This window comes from Poecilia reticulata, chromosome 2 (assembly GCF_904066995.2).
Source record: "Poecilia reticulata chromosome 2, P_reticulata-male-v2, whole genome shotgun sequence".
Lineage (NCBI taxonomy): Eukaryota > Metazoa > Chordata > Actinopteri > Cyprinodontiformes > Poeciliidae > Poecilia > Poecilia reticulata.
The window spans coordinates 33,560,564-33,577,287 of NC_088831.1; the positions used below are offsets into that span (position 1 = coordinate 33,560,564).

The 16,724-nt window shown below is 41.3% G+C and overlaps 1 protein-coding gene across 2 annotated transcripts in view; it reads right to left on the bottom strand.

The window, feature by feature from the left end:
• Positions 1 to 1,819: 1,819 nt before the first annotated feature.
• map3k13 (mitogen-activated protein kinase kinase kinase 13) overlaps positions 1,820 to 16,724 on the bottom strand; it is a 42,412-nt gene continuing 27,507 nt past the window's right edge. For both annotated transcript variants that reach the window (XM_008403937.3, XM_008403939.3), the window contains 13 exons: positions 14,190 to 14,890; positions 12,595 to 12,778; positions 12,325 to 12,516; positions 11,272 to 11,430; positions 10,973 to 11,131; positions 10,778 to 10,886; positions 10,339 to 10,448; positions 10,126 to 10,242; positions 9,749 to 9,892; positions 8,015 to 8,783; positions 7,045 to 7,115; positions 6,610 to 6,892; positions 1,820 to 5,926 (listed from right to left, as the gene is read on the bottom strand). In XM_008403937.3, coding sequence (XP_008402159.1) covers positions 5,825 to 5,926; positions 6,610 to 6,892; positions 7,045 to 7,115; positions 8,015 to 8,783; positions 9,749 to 9,892; positions 10,126 to 10,242; positions 10,339 to 10,448; positions 10,778 to 10,886; positions 10,973 to 11,131; positions 11,272 to 11,430; positions 12,325 to 12,516; positions 12,595 to 12,778; positions 14,190 to 14,817 — 3,027 coding nt within the window. In that variant the 5' untranslated portion in view covers positions 14,818 to 14,890 and the 3' untranslated portion in view covers positions 1,820 to 5,824. The remainder of the gene's footprint in view (positions 5,927 to 6,609; positions 6,893 to 7,044; positions 7,116 to 8,014; positions 8,784 to 9,748; positions 9,893 to 10,125; positions 10,243 to 10,338; positions 10,449 to 10,777; positions 10,887 to 10,972; positions 11,132 to 11,271; positions 11,431 to 12,324; positions 12,517 to 12,594; positions 12,779 to 14,189; positions 14,891 to 16,724) is intronic.

The window sequence follows — 16,724 nt, forward strand, 5'->3', positions numbered from 1 at the left end:
TGGGGTAATAAGGAAGTATAGCGAAAGCACACAAAAGGGTCCCAACATCAGAACAAATGTTTCCTTTAAGGTCCTCTTAATATAGAACAAAAACAGGAAGAAGGGGTGGCAGAGCAGCTGCTGTTACATTTTTTCCAGTAGTCAAGGTTGCATCAATTTGAATGCAACCTGTGAAGGACTTCACTGAAGAAATAAAGTCACAATTTGTGATTTTCAAACAATCCAATTAAAAAAAACGTCTTATTTTTTATAATTTTCTGAATAAGGTGAAAGTTTTGCAATGAATGTCATTTATTTGTCGTGGTCAAAGTGGGAGGATAATGTTATATTTATCGTAGTTTCTGAGTTATCAATTTTAAATATTGTTTTGTGTGGATAAAAGTTTTTTGACTTTTGAGTGGATCTGGATTGATTTGTTTCACGTGACGACCAGCTTGAAGGTCTCAGATAAGTCAGGAGTATCAGTGAAGACGTCTGTCAGTTGTTTGCTCTCCGATCATTCAGTCAGCACTTCATGAGCTGCAGTTCATGAAAAGCAGCTGTATAGGTCCACAGTTGTCAGTTGGCCGAGGTCAGACTGTGCAATATTCGGAAAAATTAATAAGAAAACTTTTTTCTTATTAATTGAACTGCCATGATCTTTAAACATGATCTTCACGTTTAAAGATCATGGCAGTTCATATTGTCTGGAACTGTTGCCAAGAGGAAATCCTCTCTAAAAAGTGAAAATAACAGCAGACTATTATTTTTGACACGTGGAGATGTTGAACCATTGAAATAATGGAACAGAAAAGGAACAACTAGAGCATCAGCAATTATTTGGAACATTTTTTAGAAAAAAAAAAAATCAGATACTGATGATTAGTACTTATCAAATTATGTTGGGATCCAAAATTTTTGTCTTTTTTTTAAGCTTTGTAGCAAAACTGTGTCATGCTGTGTTTGGACGTTAAATGCAGGGTTTTTGTATCATTACTGGAGCTCATGCCAACATGCAGGAACGTTGCCCAGGCAACACAACAAACAGAACATTAATAAATAACTCACCTAAAATGGCTCACAAAAGCATTCACAACCCTTGAACATTTCCACACTTTGTCTCAACAACACCTGAAATATCATTGTATGCTTTGAAATGGAAAGAAAATGATACATGATTTACAACATTTTAGAAACATGCATGAGACAAGGTAAACATGTGGAAGAAGAAACTAAAATTAAACTTTTTAGGGAAAAATTAACACGTCACAAATTCCTGAACACACCATTCCAACAGTAAAACAAAGTGGTTGCATCAGACTGCAGGGAAGCTTTTCTTGAAGGAAGTTAGTCAGAATTGATCAGCTGGGGAAAAAAAACAAAAACGTATACAGTCAGAAGTACAATGGGATAGCATACGGCTAAGGATATTCCTATTAGTATTGTCTAGTCAAAGTAAAAATCTAGATATTATTAAAAATGTGTCAAGACGTAGAAAAAATTGCTCACAGGTGTCCTGAAAACTGTACCTTTCTTCTTGCACTTCAGTTATGCACCAAATTTTAAAGTTCAGTCCTTTGAGGGCCATAAATCTGCAATATTTAGATGAAACTCAGATTCTAGACATTTGAATCAAATAATTAGGTCATTAGTGAAACTCTGGAACTTGACTGCATGTTGAGGAGGCATTTCATCCATTTAGCACACCACGCTAGATGATTGAACCTCAGAAACTCTCATCTAACACATAAAACCATCAATAAAACAAATTAATTTGCACTGCACTGAATTTATATGCATGACCCACTTTGTTTTAAATAAAACAAGACAAACGACTGTGTCCTCGGTACAGTACATCAGCATTTATTCCATGCAGTTTGATTTTATTCTCCTATTTGCACTGTACACTGAATAATACAGGAAAATGACAGGATTGGTTGATCATAATGCCATTCAACAGGGAAGAGGGTCGCAAATGAGAGAGAAAGAAAGAGAGAGAAAAAAAAAAGTATGTGCGCTAAACAGAATCAGGCAACAATTTCACAAAAATTCAAATGGAAGTATTTTAGTTTATGATTACAAATGCGAAGAAGGAATCACTGCAGAAGTAGAGAAATAATTGGCTCCTTACATGTTCCCTCGGGCTCGTCTACCCTGCTGTGATTCCTTACAACCTAGGGGAAGATGGAAAAAGCTGAAGGGACACTTGATTCTGCAAACTACTTATTCAATGCTTTAAACTGCGATGATGAATCTAAACGATGAGTGGTCCCTCTGCAGGGTCAAACAGTGATATGGTAACGCTTTTGTTCAACCACACAAATACTGCCCTCTTCCCCACGTCCATTCATTGTGCTTCCTTCAAAAGGACAACCTGTTGGTCATGAGATTTCTGAAGCTGCCTCAAATTAAAAAGAAATACTACTCCTGATGACTCATTTCAAATAAATTAATTCAATAATTATGTAGGCCAGCTACAAAAAGGAGAGAGAGAGAGAAAAAAAGAGAGAGAGAGAGAAAAAAACAACAATAAAAAGATCAAAATTAAATTAAAAGTTCACCACAATCATTCTTCACAGGATGGACGCCAGAGAAGACAAGTGTTATTATCAGCTCGATCAGATTACACGAGGTTACTTCACATGTACGTAAACAGAAGAGAAGAAGGTAGATGGAGCCTTTTCAAAGCTCTCGAGCACATTGAATCAAGATTCACCTTCCTGTCGTAGTGTTCAATACTGATATAAGGATGACCTCCTCCACCTACTGTCCGGCCGCTCGGCAGACACATGAACGAAAGAGGATGAAAAACGGATCACATTGCATTTACATTTGTTTATGTACAGGATTAACACTGAGATATATGGTCGGTGAAAACCAAGAGCAGCTTAAAGCTCCGTGGCCTCGTCTCTGGCTTGTGTTCCTTACGCAGATTCACAACTGTCTGCACACACGTCTGAGCTGACATCATTAGCGTTCAGTACCGCCCTGACTGATGGGATTATTACAGATGTGGATGCGAGACAAGGACCCAGAAGCAACAAAATAATGCTTTCATAAATGCAGTATCTCTCTTTTTTTTTGTTTTGTTTTGTATTTAAGACGATCGGGTGAAAAAAAGTTGTATTGCTGGGATCATGAGACAGATTGATGTGAGAGATTCACAGAAGAAAGGCAAAATCAAATGTCGCCATCTAGTGGCAGCTGATATATTGCTGTCATTCAACACAAATCCTGAGCATCAAACCTCAAAAAGGCAAGTTGGGGGGAAAAAAATAAGAGAAAGGGATCAATTAAAAAATATATCCACTCAGTGTTCTACTCTAACTCCTAGTAACCATGGTTACATCCAGCCTGCTGGATTAACCCCCTCTCCGATTTATCACCTGAGATCTACCCTGCTGTTTGTTATTGCTGTTCAGCTAACAGACAATATTTACAAGTGCATCTCAATAAATTCAAATATCATAAAAAAGTTTGTTTACTTTAGTCATTCAATTCAAAAAGTGAAGCTCATTATATAGATTAATAGCAAACAGCAAGTTTCAGTAAATTCAATCTTAAACTCACTGACAAATATGGTTTAAGAGCAACGTGACGTACAAAGAAAAACATATTAAACGAATCCCTGATATGCTCAATAACATACACACTTAGCTTATATTCTGTATTTTTTATTTATTTGTATTTTTTTAATTGTCTTTTCCATATATTTTTATGAATTTTAACACTTTTTATAAAGTAAGTCTCATACTATTTATCCACAACAGGTTTTAGCAAATATTTGAAAACCAGCCACCTTGTCAAATATACACATTTCCATAAAGAAATAGCTGAAATAAATAAGGTTAAAAGAGTGTGATTTTCATTCCCTAAACTAACAACTATAATCCAGCTCCACCAGCAGAAATATTTCATGGGTTTATAGGGCAAGGCTGAAAGTCGGATGAAATATTACAGCATAACACCACCCTATATGTCAAGAACTTCAAAACATGGGACAAATTATCACTACCACAGCATAAAACAAACAAACAAAAATTTAAATCAGAGGAAGAAGCATAGGAGGACATTTAAAACATAACATTTAAGACTCGTGCTGGAAAAAGGACCTATGTTTTTAAAACTTAAAATGTAAATTATTTTAGGACCTTTTAATGACTCTGCTGAGACTCAAGCCTTAAGTTCCGTTTTCCATTTAATAAGGTTGTGCCATATGGGGTTATCACATATTTTTAGCATACTTTTTCCCTCTACTAAATTTTCCCTTTTGTTTTGTTGAGGTAAAGCAGTCTGGGAACAGCCAGCTTCTTTAGTGGAATCCTAAAGTTTACGCCGCTTGTGGAATGACAGCTTTATGGGAAATACTATTTTTCTTTAAACTGGTATGATGACATTTAGAGACACTGTCTGATTGATGCACTAGTGTAACATCCCAAGTATTAAGCTCAACAGGTAATTTTGATTAAAATTTTGACTGTGCCTGCATTGAAATTATATTAATTTGACTTTATTGAGTGAAAAAGCTTTTTCATTATATTCTTATTTATAGAAATGCACTTCTATCGTCATGGATAAAAAAATAAGAATCTCTGCAAGAAAATGATGAATGAGGCGCTCTGTCACTTTCCAGGAAAATCTAAAACAAGGAAAAAAAAAAAAGAGATACTGCATTTACTCTGCAGCTATAGAAACACCTACACTAAAGGGTTGAACATCCAAGGCTTTTCTGTAAGAGCTTTTTTTTTGTTTGCCTCCCCGGTCCTTTATATTAACATGTGCCAGTCGAAGAACATTCTCTCACACAATAATTGGTCCGATCCAGTTTCACAGTCCTCGAGCGATCCTGAGATGAGACTTGAAACTGCAATGTCTGATGGTTGAGGAAGGGGGGTGGCCTTACGCGAACCAACGCACGCCGTCCTCAAAAGCTCCCGTTGTGACGCCTGACTGCTGATGACGTGTCTCAGAGAGAAGGATGAGAGCGTCCGTTATTTTGTTTGTTTTTAGCTCTCGAATGAGTCGTCCTCTCTGCTGACCGCTCGTCTGCTTCATGCAGTCCTTGTAAAGCTTTTTTCCTCTTGAGAGCATGCTCTAATAGCTATGCGGTGATCCTGATGATGACACAAGTCCAGAGGTGTTTTTTTTTTCCTTTCTTTTTGGGGGGGGGTTCCATTTGCAATTTGCAAGGCGAGTTGTTCATGCTGGTGTTGACACTGTTTCCATGAGCTCATTGTTTACCTGTGTCGGCCACAGTCGTGACAAGAAGGAAGTGAAAGGATGCGGGATACCGGGTCGCTGCACTGTAAACTAACAACAAGGAGATTGCTTTTTTCTTTTTTTTTTTTTTGTGAGGTTTTACCGACACAGCGATGCTCAGAGCAACTGCAGCGAGATGTAGGCCTGTAGTGATGCTCAGCCGCATCAGAGCTTCAACGTTTCCTCCCTCTGCTATCCTCCGCACCTTCATCAGTCTCAGTCTTAAAATGTCAGTTTTTATTTCCTCTGTTCAGAGAATCCTGAATTTCTCTTCAAAACTCAGACAAAAATAAATTAAGAATGTTATACTATCTACTGTACATTATCAATCAAAAGGGAATCCCTGCCATGGGTTTGCCTGGATGCAGTGCTATACGTTGGGAGGCGGAGGTGGGGTGGGGTGGGGGCGGGGGGATATTATGCTGAGGATGTGGGGAGATTATGCAGGACTTTGCTATAGGGAGAGTTTTGTTCTCTATGATGTCCTCTTATTGCTGTGTTTTCTGTGGAGCCCTCTAATATGGACATGATGGCCACCAGGCAAAAAAAATAAAATAAACAAACAGATCCAACACCCTGTGGAGTTTCACCATGACGACGGAGCACCGACTTTGTTGTTTCTTATGGTGGTATCGGAGCACTCTGCTTCCGACGAATCACAGTCCGAGTCTCCGAACTGCAGCGGATTCTGGAGACAAAATCAGAGAAAAAACTTGAGCAAAGATCTGGCAGCTTTAAAAATCACTTCATGTCTCTCTGGCTCTTCTTTAAGTTTGTAATAATGAAGCATGTGTTGGCTGTAAAATCGACTACTAGTGGTTATCTTAGCCAAAAGTCACATAGATTTTTGTTACAATGCAATTTACTGTCATTAAATGAAATATAATTAGGGTTCGTTCAAGCCAAATAAAATGTGGCTGCTAATTTTTATTTAGGACCAAAAAATAAGCCTTGCACAATAAGCTCGATTTATTTTATGAGTAGTTGCATCATAAAATAAAATGAGCTCAATAATTTCCATTTTCCTGCTTGTTTGTGTAGATTTAGTCATTAAGGAAATGCTGCCCTTTAAAATTGTTGAAAAGGCGGCCTGTTGAAAACTGCTGCAAGCTTTTGGTGCAGTACACAGCAATTAGTTTGTACATAATTTTTCTTTCCGTCTAACTGGCAGGTTTGCCTGTTTTCCCTGTCTGAGGCTAGTGAATAATGTTTACAAAGACCTCATGATCCATTATATTTATTGTTTAGTTTGTTTGCTTATTTTGGATATTCAAAATATATATAAATATGTAAATTTTTCCCAGTGTTCCCACAGTACAATAGATGCACGCCGCCTACACCTTTAAGTCAAAAGCCAAAAGCACCACTGACCTCATAGCTGTGTTCGTCCGAGCACAGCTTCCCCAGCGAGATCTGCGTCTTCACCCTGCGGACGGCGCACTCCTTGTCGGAGAGGCCGTCGGACTGGGTGGAGATGTCGATGGGGATGTCGGGCGTGTGCGACAGCAGCTCGTCCAGGTGCTCCTCCTGGCTGGCGCTCAGAGGTCCGCTGTGCGAGTGGTCGCTCGTGTTGCCCTCCTCCCCGTCCGACACCGACAGGTTCTCCGAGCTGAAGGTGGAGTAGGACTGGAAGCTGCTCATGCAGCGATGGGGTCTGGAAGGAAAATATTCTGGAGTGAGTTGTAGTCTTAGTTAATTTTGGCTTCATTTTGATTACGGCGTACAAAAGGGCCATTTGTTTCAGTTGTTAGTGGATTAACTTAGCAGTATTACGACACGTAAAAGTCAGTTTGCAAAGTATTTTACCTCTGTCGCCGTGGAAACTCCACTTCACTGTCCACCTCTCCCTCCTCCTCTTCAGATGACTCATCGCCACCCTGAAAAGTGCAGCAACAATGGCCATTGATATACAGACACTCACCATACACACACAGTGGCTTCCAATATTCACACCTCCAGAGTATTTTAACATTAATACCTCAAACTTTGTTTAGTGTGTTTTTTATTTACATTGCCTTTAAATGATTTTCATATACTTTTACCCCAAAACCACAATTCTGGATTTTGTGGATTTCATAGGGACTTTATGAGAAAGATGAACACAAAGAGTCGCATTGTAGTGAGTTTCTGAAATATCCAAGTCCCTACCAGATTTACGCATCTACACACAGAAAATGTTAAGTCCATTCCTCTGCAAAATAGCTCTAACACAGTCAGATTGGATGCATAGCATCTCTGAACATTAATTTTCAGGTTCTTATTTTGATTGCAGAGTGGACTTTGACTAGACCATTCTTAACAATGAATATGCTATGATATAAATCATTCCACCGTCGCGCTAGCTGTGTATTTGAGATTAAGGCCCTGCTGAAAAGTGACTTTCCAACCTGCTCCTAAATCTCTTCAGATGCGAGTCTTCTATTATTGCCCTGTATTTACATAAAGAAACATCCCCACAGCATGATGCTGCCACCCCCGTGTATTACTACAGAGAAGCACTGTGCTCATTTTCCACCACTCATCACATTTTTAATACAGTCCAGAAGGAACACCTGTATTAAAGCGTGTTTAATACAGATGGAGGTGACGCTTAAATTTTTATTTATAAAAAGAAACCTGAAAAACATTTACTTTCATTCTATTTTGCAACGACTCACTACCATTGTCGGTCTATCACATAAAATCCCAGTAAAATATGATGAAGCTTAAAATTTTAATGTAACAAAATGAAAAAAATGCCAAGTGTGTGACTGTGCAGTGATTCATGGCTGCTCACCTTTCTGAGGGGTCTGAGGATGCGGGGCAGTGCAGAGGGCAGCGGGTGTTTGGACTGAGATGGATCCTGCGCTTGCGGGGCAGCAAGACTGCCGTCCTCTCCGTTTAAAGCCGATTCTTTATTGGGTGGCGCCAGTGAAGACTGGTTGCTTTCCTGGGTGCTAAGCAGCGAGTAGTGCGGTAATTCTGGTTGGCTTAGAGTGGGCGGAGTCTCCTGACAGTGCAAGCAGCCGGGCAGAGGGTGAGCCTGGCAGCAGGGACATAACAGCACAGCGCCGGCCCCTGGTACGAGGTTGGAGCTGGCGGATGAAGTCTGCTGCCGCGTGTCTGCATCCATGGCTGTGGAAATGAGGTCAGGACTGGAGTCAGAGACGCGGCGCTGCAGGTGGTCGGTCTGAGGGCTGCGGAGGGCGGCGGCGGGGCCGAAGTAGCGCAGATTGTTGGCACAGTTGACTACGGCCTCCTCGCGGCCTTTCAGGGGAAGAAACTGACCCTCAGCTGGTGGGTGGTGGTGATGATGATGATGGAGGTGGTGATGGTGGAAAGGCTGCTCCTGCAGAGACTGGGTGTCTTCTGCAGCTCCAGCGACAGGCTTCAAGGCGCCTGGGAACTCGCTGTGGCTGCCTTTGCTGTTGGCGCGGCGATGGCGAGGCTTGCTGCGGTAGCGGGTTTTCCCGGGAGGCGTGGAGACTTTGGGGCTGGCCGACAGAGGCGAGGGCGAGGGGAAGGGGTCGACGCTGGGGATGCCGTCAGAGCGCAGCAGGTCCGGCCTACAAGAGACGCATTCAGCAACACTGCATTCAGTCTAGAGGTGTTTTACAGGCCTCTAGAGTAACTTTTTGCACTAGTGCAAGTAACTTTTTGTTTAGGCGCATCAACACAAAAGTTAGGTGCACCCAAATTTAACACAGCAGTTTTACAGATTCACCTTATTTTAAGTCTCTGCCCATTAAGGTAATATTAATTTGTAAATCCTTAATTAACAATCAAGTAAAAAAAAGTTCTTTAAAACTGTTTAAAGTGCTTCAGTGAGCTGAAATTTAAACTTTAAACAATTCAAGATAAATAATAATTAATCCAAGTGTCTTATGAATACTAAAAGTGATTATCTCAGACTTAAAGTTAGTGAAGGGAAGTTCTTCTTTTTCAGTACTGGAGGCAAATTGATCATCATCTCGGCCTCGTCTGGTGATCTATTTGCTGCTGAAAGGCAGCAGTGGGAGGAGTCACCTAGACAGACATTGTATTTATCACGGCACATAATGTGGGTTATAGATTGTGCTTCTCCAATATTTATAATATTTTCCTATCTGAAGCAAAGTTCTTTTAATGCCAACAATTTTAATGAGAATGCTAAAATACTGATGAATGGATTGTTTAAAGTTTGCAAATTAATGTTTTCTTACTTTTTTCCCCCTGATGGAAGTAAATCAAAAAGTATTAAATTTAAAAATTTACACCTCTCATTTTCACAAAGTACAATGGAATGACAGAGGGGAAATACACCGAATATCCCTTTAGTGCAAAAATGGAAAATCTCAGCGGGGAAAGGACGGCTAGAAAAGAACATTTTGCCTTCATTTAAACTCATGACTGATGCAAGAATTTTTTAGGTTAATGTATTTTCCACTAGTTTCGTATTTGATATGGAAGAAAACACGTGAAAAAAAGTTTTCCACCAGTTAATCCTTGTATTTTTTGCAAGATTACATGAAACAAAACTAAAATCTGACACCTTTTGGTGGGTGGCATTCCAGGTTTGTGGGAGATGCTTCCTTTTTTCTTGATGAGCTTCTCGACGGCGTTGGACCTGACGATGGGCCGGACCAGGTGGCGTTTGTAGCTTCCTGGATATTTCTTCTCCACTGCCTGCTCCCTCCTACAGAGACAGCAGATGTTTGGTTTGGTTTCACAGGATGCGATGCAAGGACAAAAAAACACCAACCAGCCTTAGAGGCAGAAAACTTCATCCAGGAACAGAAGTCTTGAATCTACAGAGCAATCTGAGCTATTTATTGCTGGAGAAAGAGGAAACACTGAGATATCACCCAGCAAAGGCCTATTGTAAGAAAATGACACCAAAGTGAAATAACGCCTTGCATTTCTACGTACTTCATGAGTTCCTTCTCTCGGACCTCCAGCTGCAGCATGATGGCACTGAGCTCCATGTAGAGGTTGTTGGCTCTCTCCAGCTTTCTCTCATAGTGCTCCCGGATGTCCAGAGCATGCCTAAAAGAGAATAAAATAAATAAATAAAATCAACATTATGTCTTCCACCTGCTATCCTGTTAACAAAACCCATCATAAATTATTTGGAAAACAGACCTGAGTTCATCCCTCCTGCGACGGATCAGCTCCTCGTCCAGCCTGTGAATGCAAGTGCCTTCACTTTTGATCTTCTCAAAGTGCTTCTTCACCTCCTCCCTCCACTCTGCCTGTAGCATAAATGGACAGTTTAGAAAACCTGCATGCAAAACTGAAGCTGTGAAGTCAAAGTATTTTATGGAAATGTTATGTGTTTAAACACAAAGTAATGCATAATTGTGAAGTGAGGTGAAAGCAAGCAAGAATATGTAGTTTTCAAAATAACTATATATTGTCCTTCCACTTCACAATCTCATGTTACTTTGTGATGTTTTTTTCTGATAAAATCCCAAAGAAAGGCAAAGAATAGAGAAAAAAAAACTGAAAACATTTTTGGAAGGCGCTATACCGCGAGAAGAGAAATTAAGAGTTATGCGGGCATTTTGACTGAAATCCAAACCTGAGACTTGAAGTAGGTCTCCTGAGGAGTTCCTAAAACATCAGAGGAAGCAATGTCGAGATGGAGGAGGATCTGACGAAATGAAGGCCTATTCCTGGGCTTGCCTTGCCTGGAATGAAGCAAAACAGCAAAGGAATCAAGATTTATCTCAAAGTAAACACAGAGCAGAATTCATAGCATCGGGTCCAAACTAACCATGTTTGTTTCATGAGGATTTTAAAACCGTCTGGGCAAGTGGAGGGGACAGGAAGGTGTAGGCTGTTGCTGCCAACACCCCAAATGATGGCGGACGAGTCCACATCTTTGTAGGGAATTTCTCCTGTGAGCAATTCCCATAACACAACTCCAAAAGACCTGAAAAACACAAATTAACTCAGACTCCAGTCTCAGTGCACCATAGATAACTCCAACATCAGATTTTCATCTCTAAATTAGAGACAAAAAAAAAAAGCTTTTTATTCAATATCTTTAGAATCAGGGGTGTTCCTACTCACCAGATGTCGACTTTTTCAGACACAGGCTCGTTTCTTATGACTTCCGGGGCCATCCAGGCCACCGTACCCGCAAATGACATCTTTGTACTTTTATCGCTGAGCTCTTTGGACGTTCCGAAGTCAGAAATTTTCACAGTGTCGTTGTGTGTGACCAAAACACTGAAATACAGACAGAAGAGAGCTACAAAATGAGCTGATTTAGTATAAACTATTCACTTTGTCAATTAAGCTTCTTCGCTAATATTCCACTAAATTTAAAGAGTGATATCTTGTTTTTTTTTTCTTCTGTAGCATACTCAACTGTTTTTCAGAAAAGTGTTTCTGAATCATCCCATTAGCTAAATGAGACTGACCTTTTACAGTGCTTTCAGCCAGCTATCATTCTGCTGACTAATACAGGGTTTGCTGCAGCAGCATGATGATATTGATTAGAAAGACAGAGCTACAGACACGACTGCAGAGGATGAGACATAAGGAGGAGGAGAAGCAGAGGAGCTTGCTTTTATTAACCAAAACATTTGAGCAAATGTCACTCTGTAAAGAGCCGGAGGGATGAGTGCTGCTGCTACTTTTATCCAAAATGTCTTAAAAGGTGCTAAAGTGGTTTGAAAAAATGTTTTATGTAAAATCCATTAAGGATGAATGCAAAACTTAACTATGAATTTATACAGCAGTGTAGCTTTAGATGCGGAGGCTATGGATGGATGGAAAGTTGGAAAGTTAGACTGATGGAAAGACAAATTTATGGACGGATGAATGTAAAAACAAGCTAAATGAAAAACAGATTAATGGATGGATGTAAGTGCAGACAGAAAGATGGATGTATGGGTGGATGTAAAGTTGAACTGACCTTAAGACGAATGTGTGGATACAGACAGAAAGATGGATGGACATATCACTATTTTCTATACTTTATTCATTTTTTTCTTGATCTTGAAAACAAAAACAAAATGTTCTCCTTTTTGTGGGAGCCCTGTACTTCACTTCAGAAAAACAGCTTGAGGAAAGTTATCAAGACTCTCATGTGACATTAGCAGTAAACCAGCAGCTCACTTGGGAGACTTGAGGTCCCTGTGGATGATCTTGTGAAGGTGTAGGTAGTTCATGCCGCCGGCGATCCCTGTGGCCCAGTCTACCAGCAGCCTGGGGGTGACCTTCCTCCCGGCCCTCAGCACCTCATACAGCTGGCCCTGGGCGCAGTACTCCATGATGATGCAGTAGCAGGGCGCCTGGGTGCACACCCCTCTGACATGCACAAAACAGGGAGCATGTTTTAAAACCAGGATCAGGTAACCGGCAAGAAGTTTTGAGGGTTGAACTTACTTGAAGCTGATGATGTTGGGGTGCTTGAGCTTCCGCAGGTGCTTAATGTCCGTCTCTTTCTGCTCCCGCACCTTCTTGATGGCCACCTCCTCAGAGCGAAACTTGCCCAGGAAGACGGCGCCCTGCGCACCGCTGCCCAGCCACTGCAGCTCAGAAATCTCCTCAAACGGGACCTCCCACATGTCTGCAATCAGGTTAATTACATTTCATGCTTCTGACACCTGCACTTTGTTACATTGTCCTGTGAGACAACCGACATATTTATATTAATCTTATATAAGATGCACAGAAAAAATTCTGTCAGGTTAGCTGGTAGAAAATAGAGATATTTTTTAGACCTTTTTAGACATGTTCAAACTTGTTTTTAAGTTTAAATATCTAATTTTTTAGGTGGTTTTCGCACCTGATATTCCAGTAGACATGATTAAATTGCAACATTTGTTACATTTTCACCTGGTGCGGTTCGCTTTCACACTACAGTGTAAAACAAACCAAAGCCTTTGAACAACCAGTTCAGCCCCTAACCTTTGGTGGTGCTGCACCAAGAACCTCGAAAGGAAACGACACAAAAACACTAAAGAGTGCAACATCCTTCCTCACAAAATGTAAGCAAAAATGGTCTGGCATCAAATTTTACCGGTTGTAAGATTTCTCTTTTGTCTTTAGCAAAAGACCACAAGGCGTTTCTCCTGCTAGCGCTAGACTCGCATGTTTGTTTTGGTTGTATTTGCCCAGAATGCCTAGCACTGTAGTCCGCTTCCTGCTTTTAGAGGGGTCTCTGGTCTGCTTAGCATTCACATACGCATTAGAGCCGCGCCAGAGTTGACTTCAACCGAGCCGAGATCTCAGGCAGACCAGCTTTTCTGATCCACATCAGAATATAATTACACATTCACATCTCCCCAAACAAACTGTACCCCCTAGCTAAACTAGAGCTGGATTAAAGTGGACTAAACAGGGCTGGTGTGGATGCATCATCAGAGACAAACCACAAAGGTCTGGAATTATAGTGGATCTAAAATTTCTATACTGTCCTGTTAAAATGCCAGATTTAATGACATAAATAAATCCAGACTATTACAAATTACATTTTCACAAGCTGGGACCACTTCTGTGCAGCATAAGTAACTTACACATGCAGATGAAAAACAGCATAAGCTGTGCACAATGAACTATAAATGACATTCAGGGAGTCACATGCTGCTCTCTCCCCATTTTGTGCTGCTTTACTATCAGTGAGGATGAGGAGAAGTTATGCTGCCTCACTTTTCAGATGCACAACGTAAAGCTTCAGCTCGTTTGTGCCTAACCTCAACGCATATCCTTCAGCCAACGCATCCAGTCTCTACAGCGAGCCCTGCAGCAAGGTGAGTCTACCTTTACTCGTGACCTTAATTCTAACTGACAGCAGCACAGCCACACGGCAGCCTCATACTAAAACTGGGGACAGATATTCAGTTACGCTTTTGGTAGTACAAGACTGAACCGTTTGATTGTTTCTCAGAAGAGTTAGAGACAGAAGCCTTTTAATTAAACAGAGAGGGTTTAGTTTGTTCAACCAGACACCGCGCAGGGAGATGAAACCAAGAGCTAACCTTGCTGCTGCAGTTTGTATTCTGTGGAGTAAGTTTTCCCAATGATGTTCCAGACGGGCCGGAGGCAGCCGAACAACCCCTCCAGGAAGCCCCCCGACCCGGGCCCGGCTCTTTGGAAGTGCAGCTTGATGTCGTCAGGGTGCCGCGGGTGGCTGGGTCTCCCCTCGCCGCTGTGGTCCACAGGACAGTCTCCCTCTCCCATCTGCTCGTCCATGCCGCTCCCACACCCGCCGTGCTCACAGGACGCCGGTGAAACCGCTTCCTCCTGATCCTGCTCCTGCAGCTGGAGTACGCTGTTGTCAAAGTGTCCACCTTCACTCCGAGTGGAGTCCACGCTGAGGGCCGTGTTTCCTGGGCTGATGCCCCCCAACATAGAGTCCTCGTCCTGGCTGGGCGCGTGCAGGGGAACGGGCAGGTTGGTCGGCGGGGCGAGGTCTGTGATAATCTGAGGAGGTAAAGCAGCAGGCGGGGCCTGAGGAGGTTGGGATTGGGCATTGGGAGAGTTGGATTTCTTCATGGCGTCCCCAACCACAGAGAGCTTAAGCTCCTCTTTCAGCTTCCCCACCAAAAGACTGGGGCAGGAGGTCCAGGAAAGCACCTCTGGGGAGCTGCCCATGGTGTCGTGCATGTGGATGGGCGGCCCAGTTACAGTGGGAGAGATGCGTCCTAACGCACTGGTCTCTCTGGATGCTGAAAATTACCTACAGAATAAAGAGGAAGGAAGAAAATTGACATTTTTTTAACACAATTACTTCCACAAACTGAAACTCAATCCTCTCATCTTTTATCAAAGATCTGTTATTATTTCAGGTCTAAGCGTGACGGAGTGGGAAACTCTAGAGAGGCTGTAAATCTGTACCTGACAGACAGGAGAGAAAATACAAATAATACCGTCCAGGGAAACTCTTGGCAAACTGCTAGATCAATCCAGCTGCACACAGACACAGATGACACTGGGACTTTTCTGCGATCTCTGTGACCGACCAGTAATGGCACAGGAACGATTAAATGTTGAGAGCAAAGAGATCTGGCACACACGCCTCCTTCGGTCTGCTGAACCAGCTGTGGTGACCAGAGCTACTGAGGTACTAGAGCCACACAAAAACTGCAGGACTGAAGCAAAACCAGAACTTTACACAATGAGTTTCACCAAACAGCCTTTCTGGATCTTTAAAGAAAATAAATGTTTAAAGATAGAAATCACAGGAAATAACTGAGCTAATAAAACTGGCAACAGAGGTTTCTTCAGTGCATGTTAATATTGATTTGTCTTAAATAAAGTACCGGCCATCTGCTCTATTCTTAGAATTTTTTTTTCCAAATGCAGCTGGTTAGGCTTATTCAGTTAGTTTTTCGCACAAATGTATTTAATTTCCTTTTTGTTTTGGGCACATTTGTATCTGACTCCTAAGGACATGTCTAGAGAAGGAATGAATTAATGAAAGAATGAAAGATAATAAAGACAGAATGAAAGAAGCATTCTTTAGAATAAATGGCGAACAGAAGAAGAGACAGATGTAACTACAAAATGTCATCCAGATGGACGCATCTAAAGTTGAAAAATCTATCCAAACCAATATGACCTTGTGTGGAAAGAACATTTCCCTAGACTTAATAACTGGTTCTATCAACAGCTACCATAACTGGATACAAGCCTTTTATATTGCTGGAGGGTTTTTGAACAAGAACGGCCTGTTTAAAGTCATGTCACAGCATCACAAAAGGATCTAAGTCCAGACTTTGACTAAGCCACTCCCGAACGTTCACTTTGGGGTTTTTTTGTAGTCAGAGGTGGAGTTGCTGTTGTGCTTTGGATTATTGTCCTGTTACCTAACCATAAGTGTGTTTGAGGTTACAAACTGCTGACCAGACATTCTCCTTTAGGATTTTCAGGCTGAGACCAAAATTCAAAGCAAGTCATCGATGTATCAAAGCAGCCCCAGACCATCACACTATCACCACCATGTCTAATTAAATGTGATGTTTTCATGCAGAAATGCTGTGTTAGCTAAACAGCAGATGTAATGAGACACAAACTATTTTTCCAAGTCTTGGGGAACATCATTATGACACACTAAGATTAGCTTATTTCACTTGTTTTATAACTGGGTGCCGTGCTGCATTGTCCATTTCAACTATTGTACCGGCACAAATAAAATGTTTCAAATAGGTTAGCTCGACATGACATGATTTGTTTAAAAGAAGAAACTGTCACACTGTGAAAGAAAAGAAAAAATCCAAAACCACATTGAATTAACAATAATATGAGACAAAAAGCAAATGACACAGTTTGCATTCTTTGTGCTCTTTAACTTAGTGACCTCAGGCCAGATTCATTTGTGAGATTTTGTGTGTCTTTTCATTCCCAACACTGCCTCTAGGAGCTGCCAAAAGTGAAAACGCTCAAATGTTATTTTCAAGCTGTGGCTTTTAACTCGCTGCAAACTGTGGGTGGCACATACTGAGTTTTTAGCTGGATCTTTACACAAAATAAGAAAAAAAAATGTGTAGCCTAATTAAAGTTTGAACGGGCAG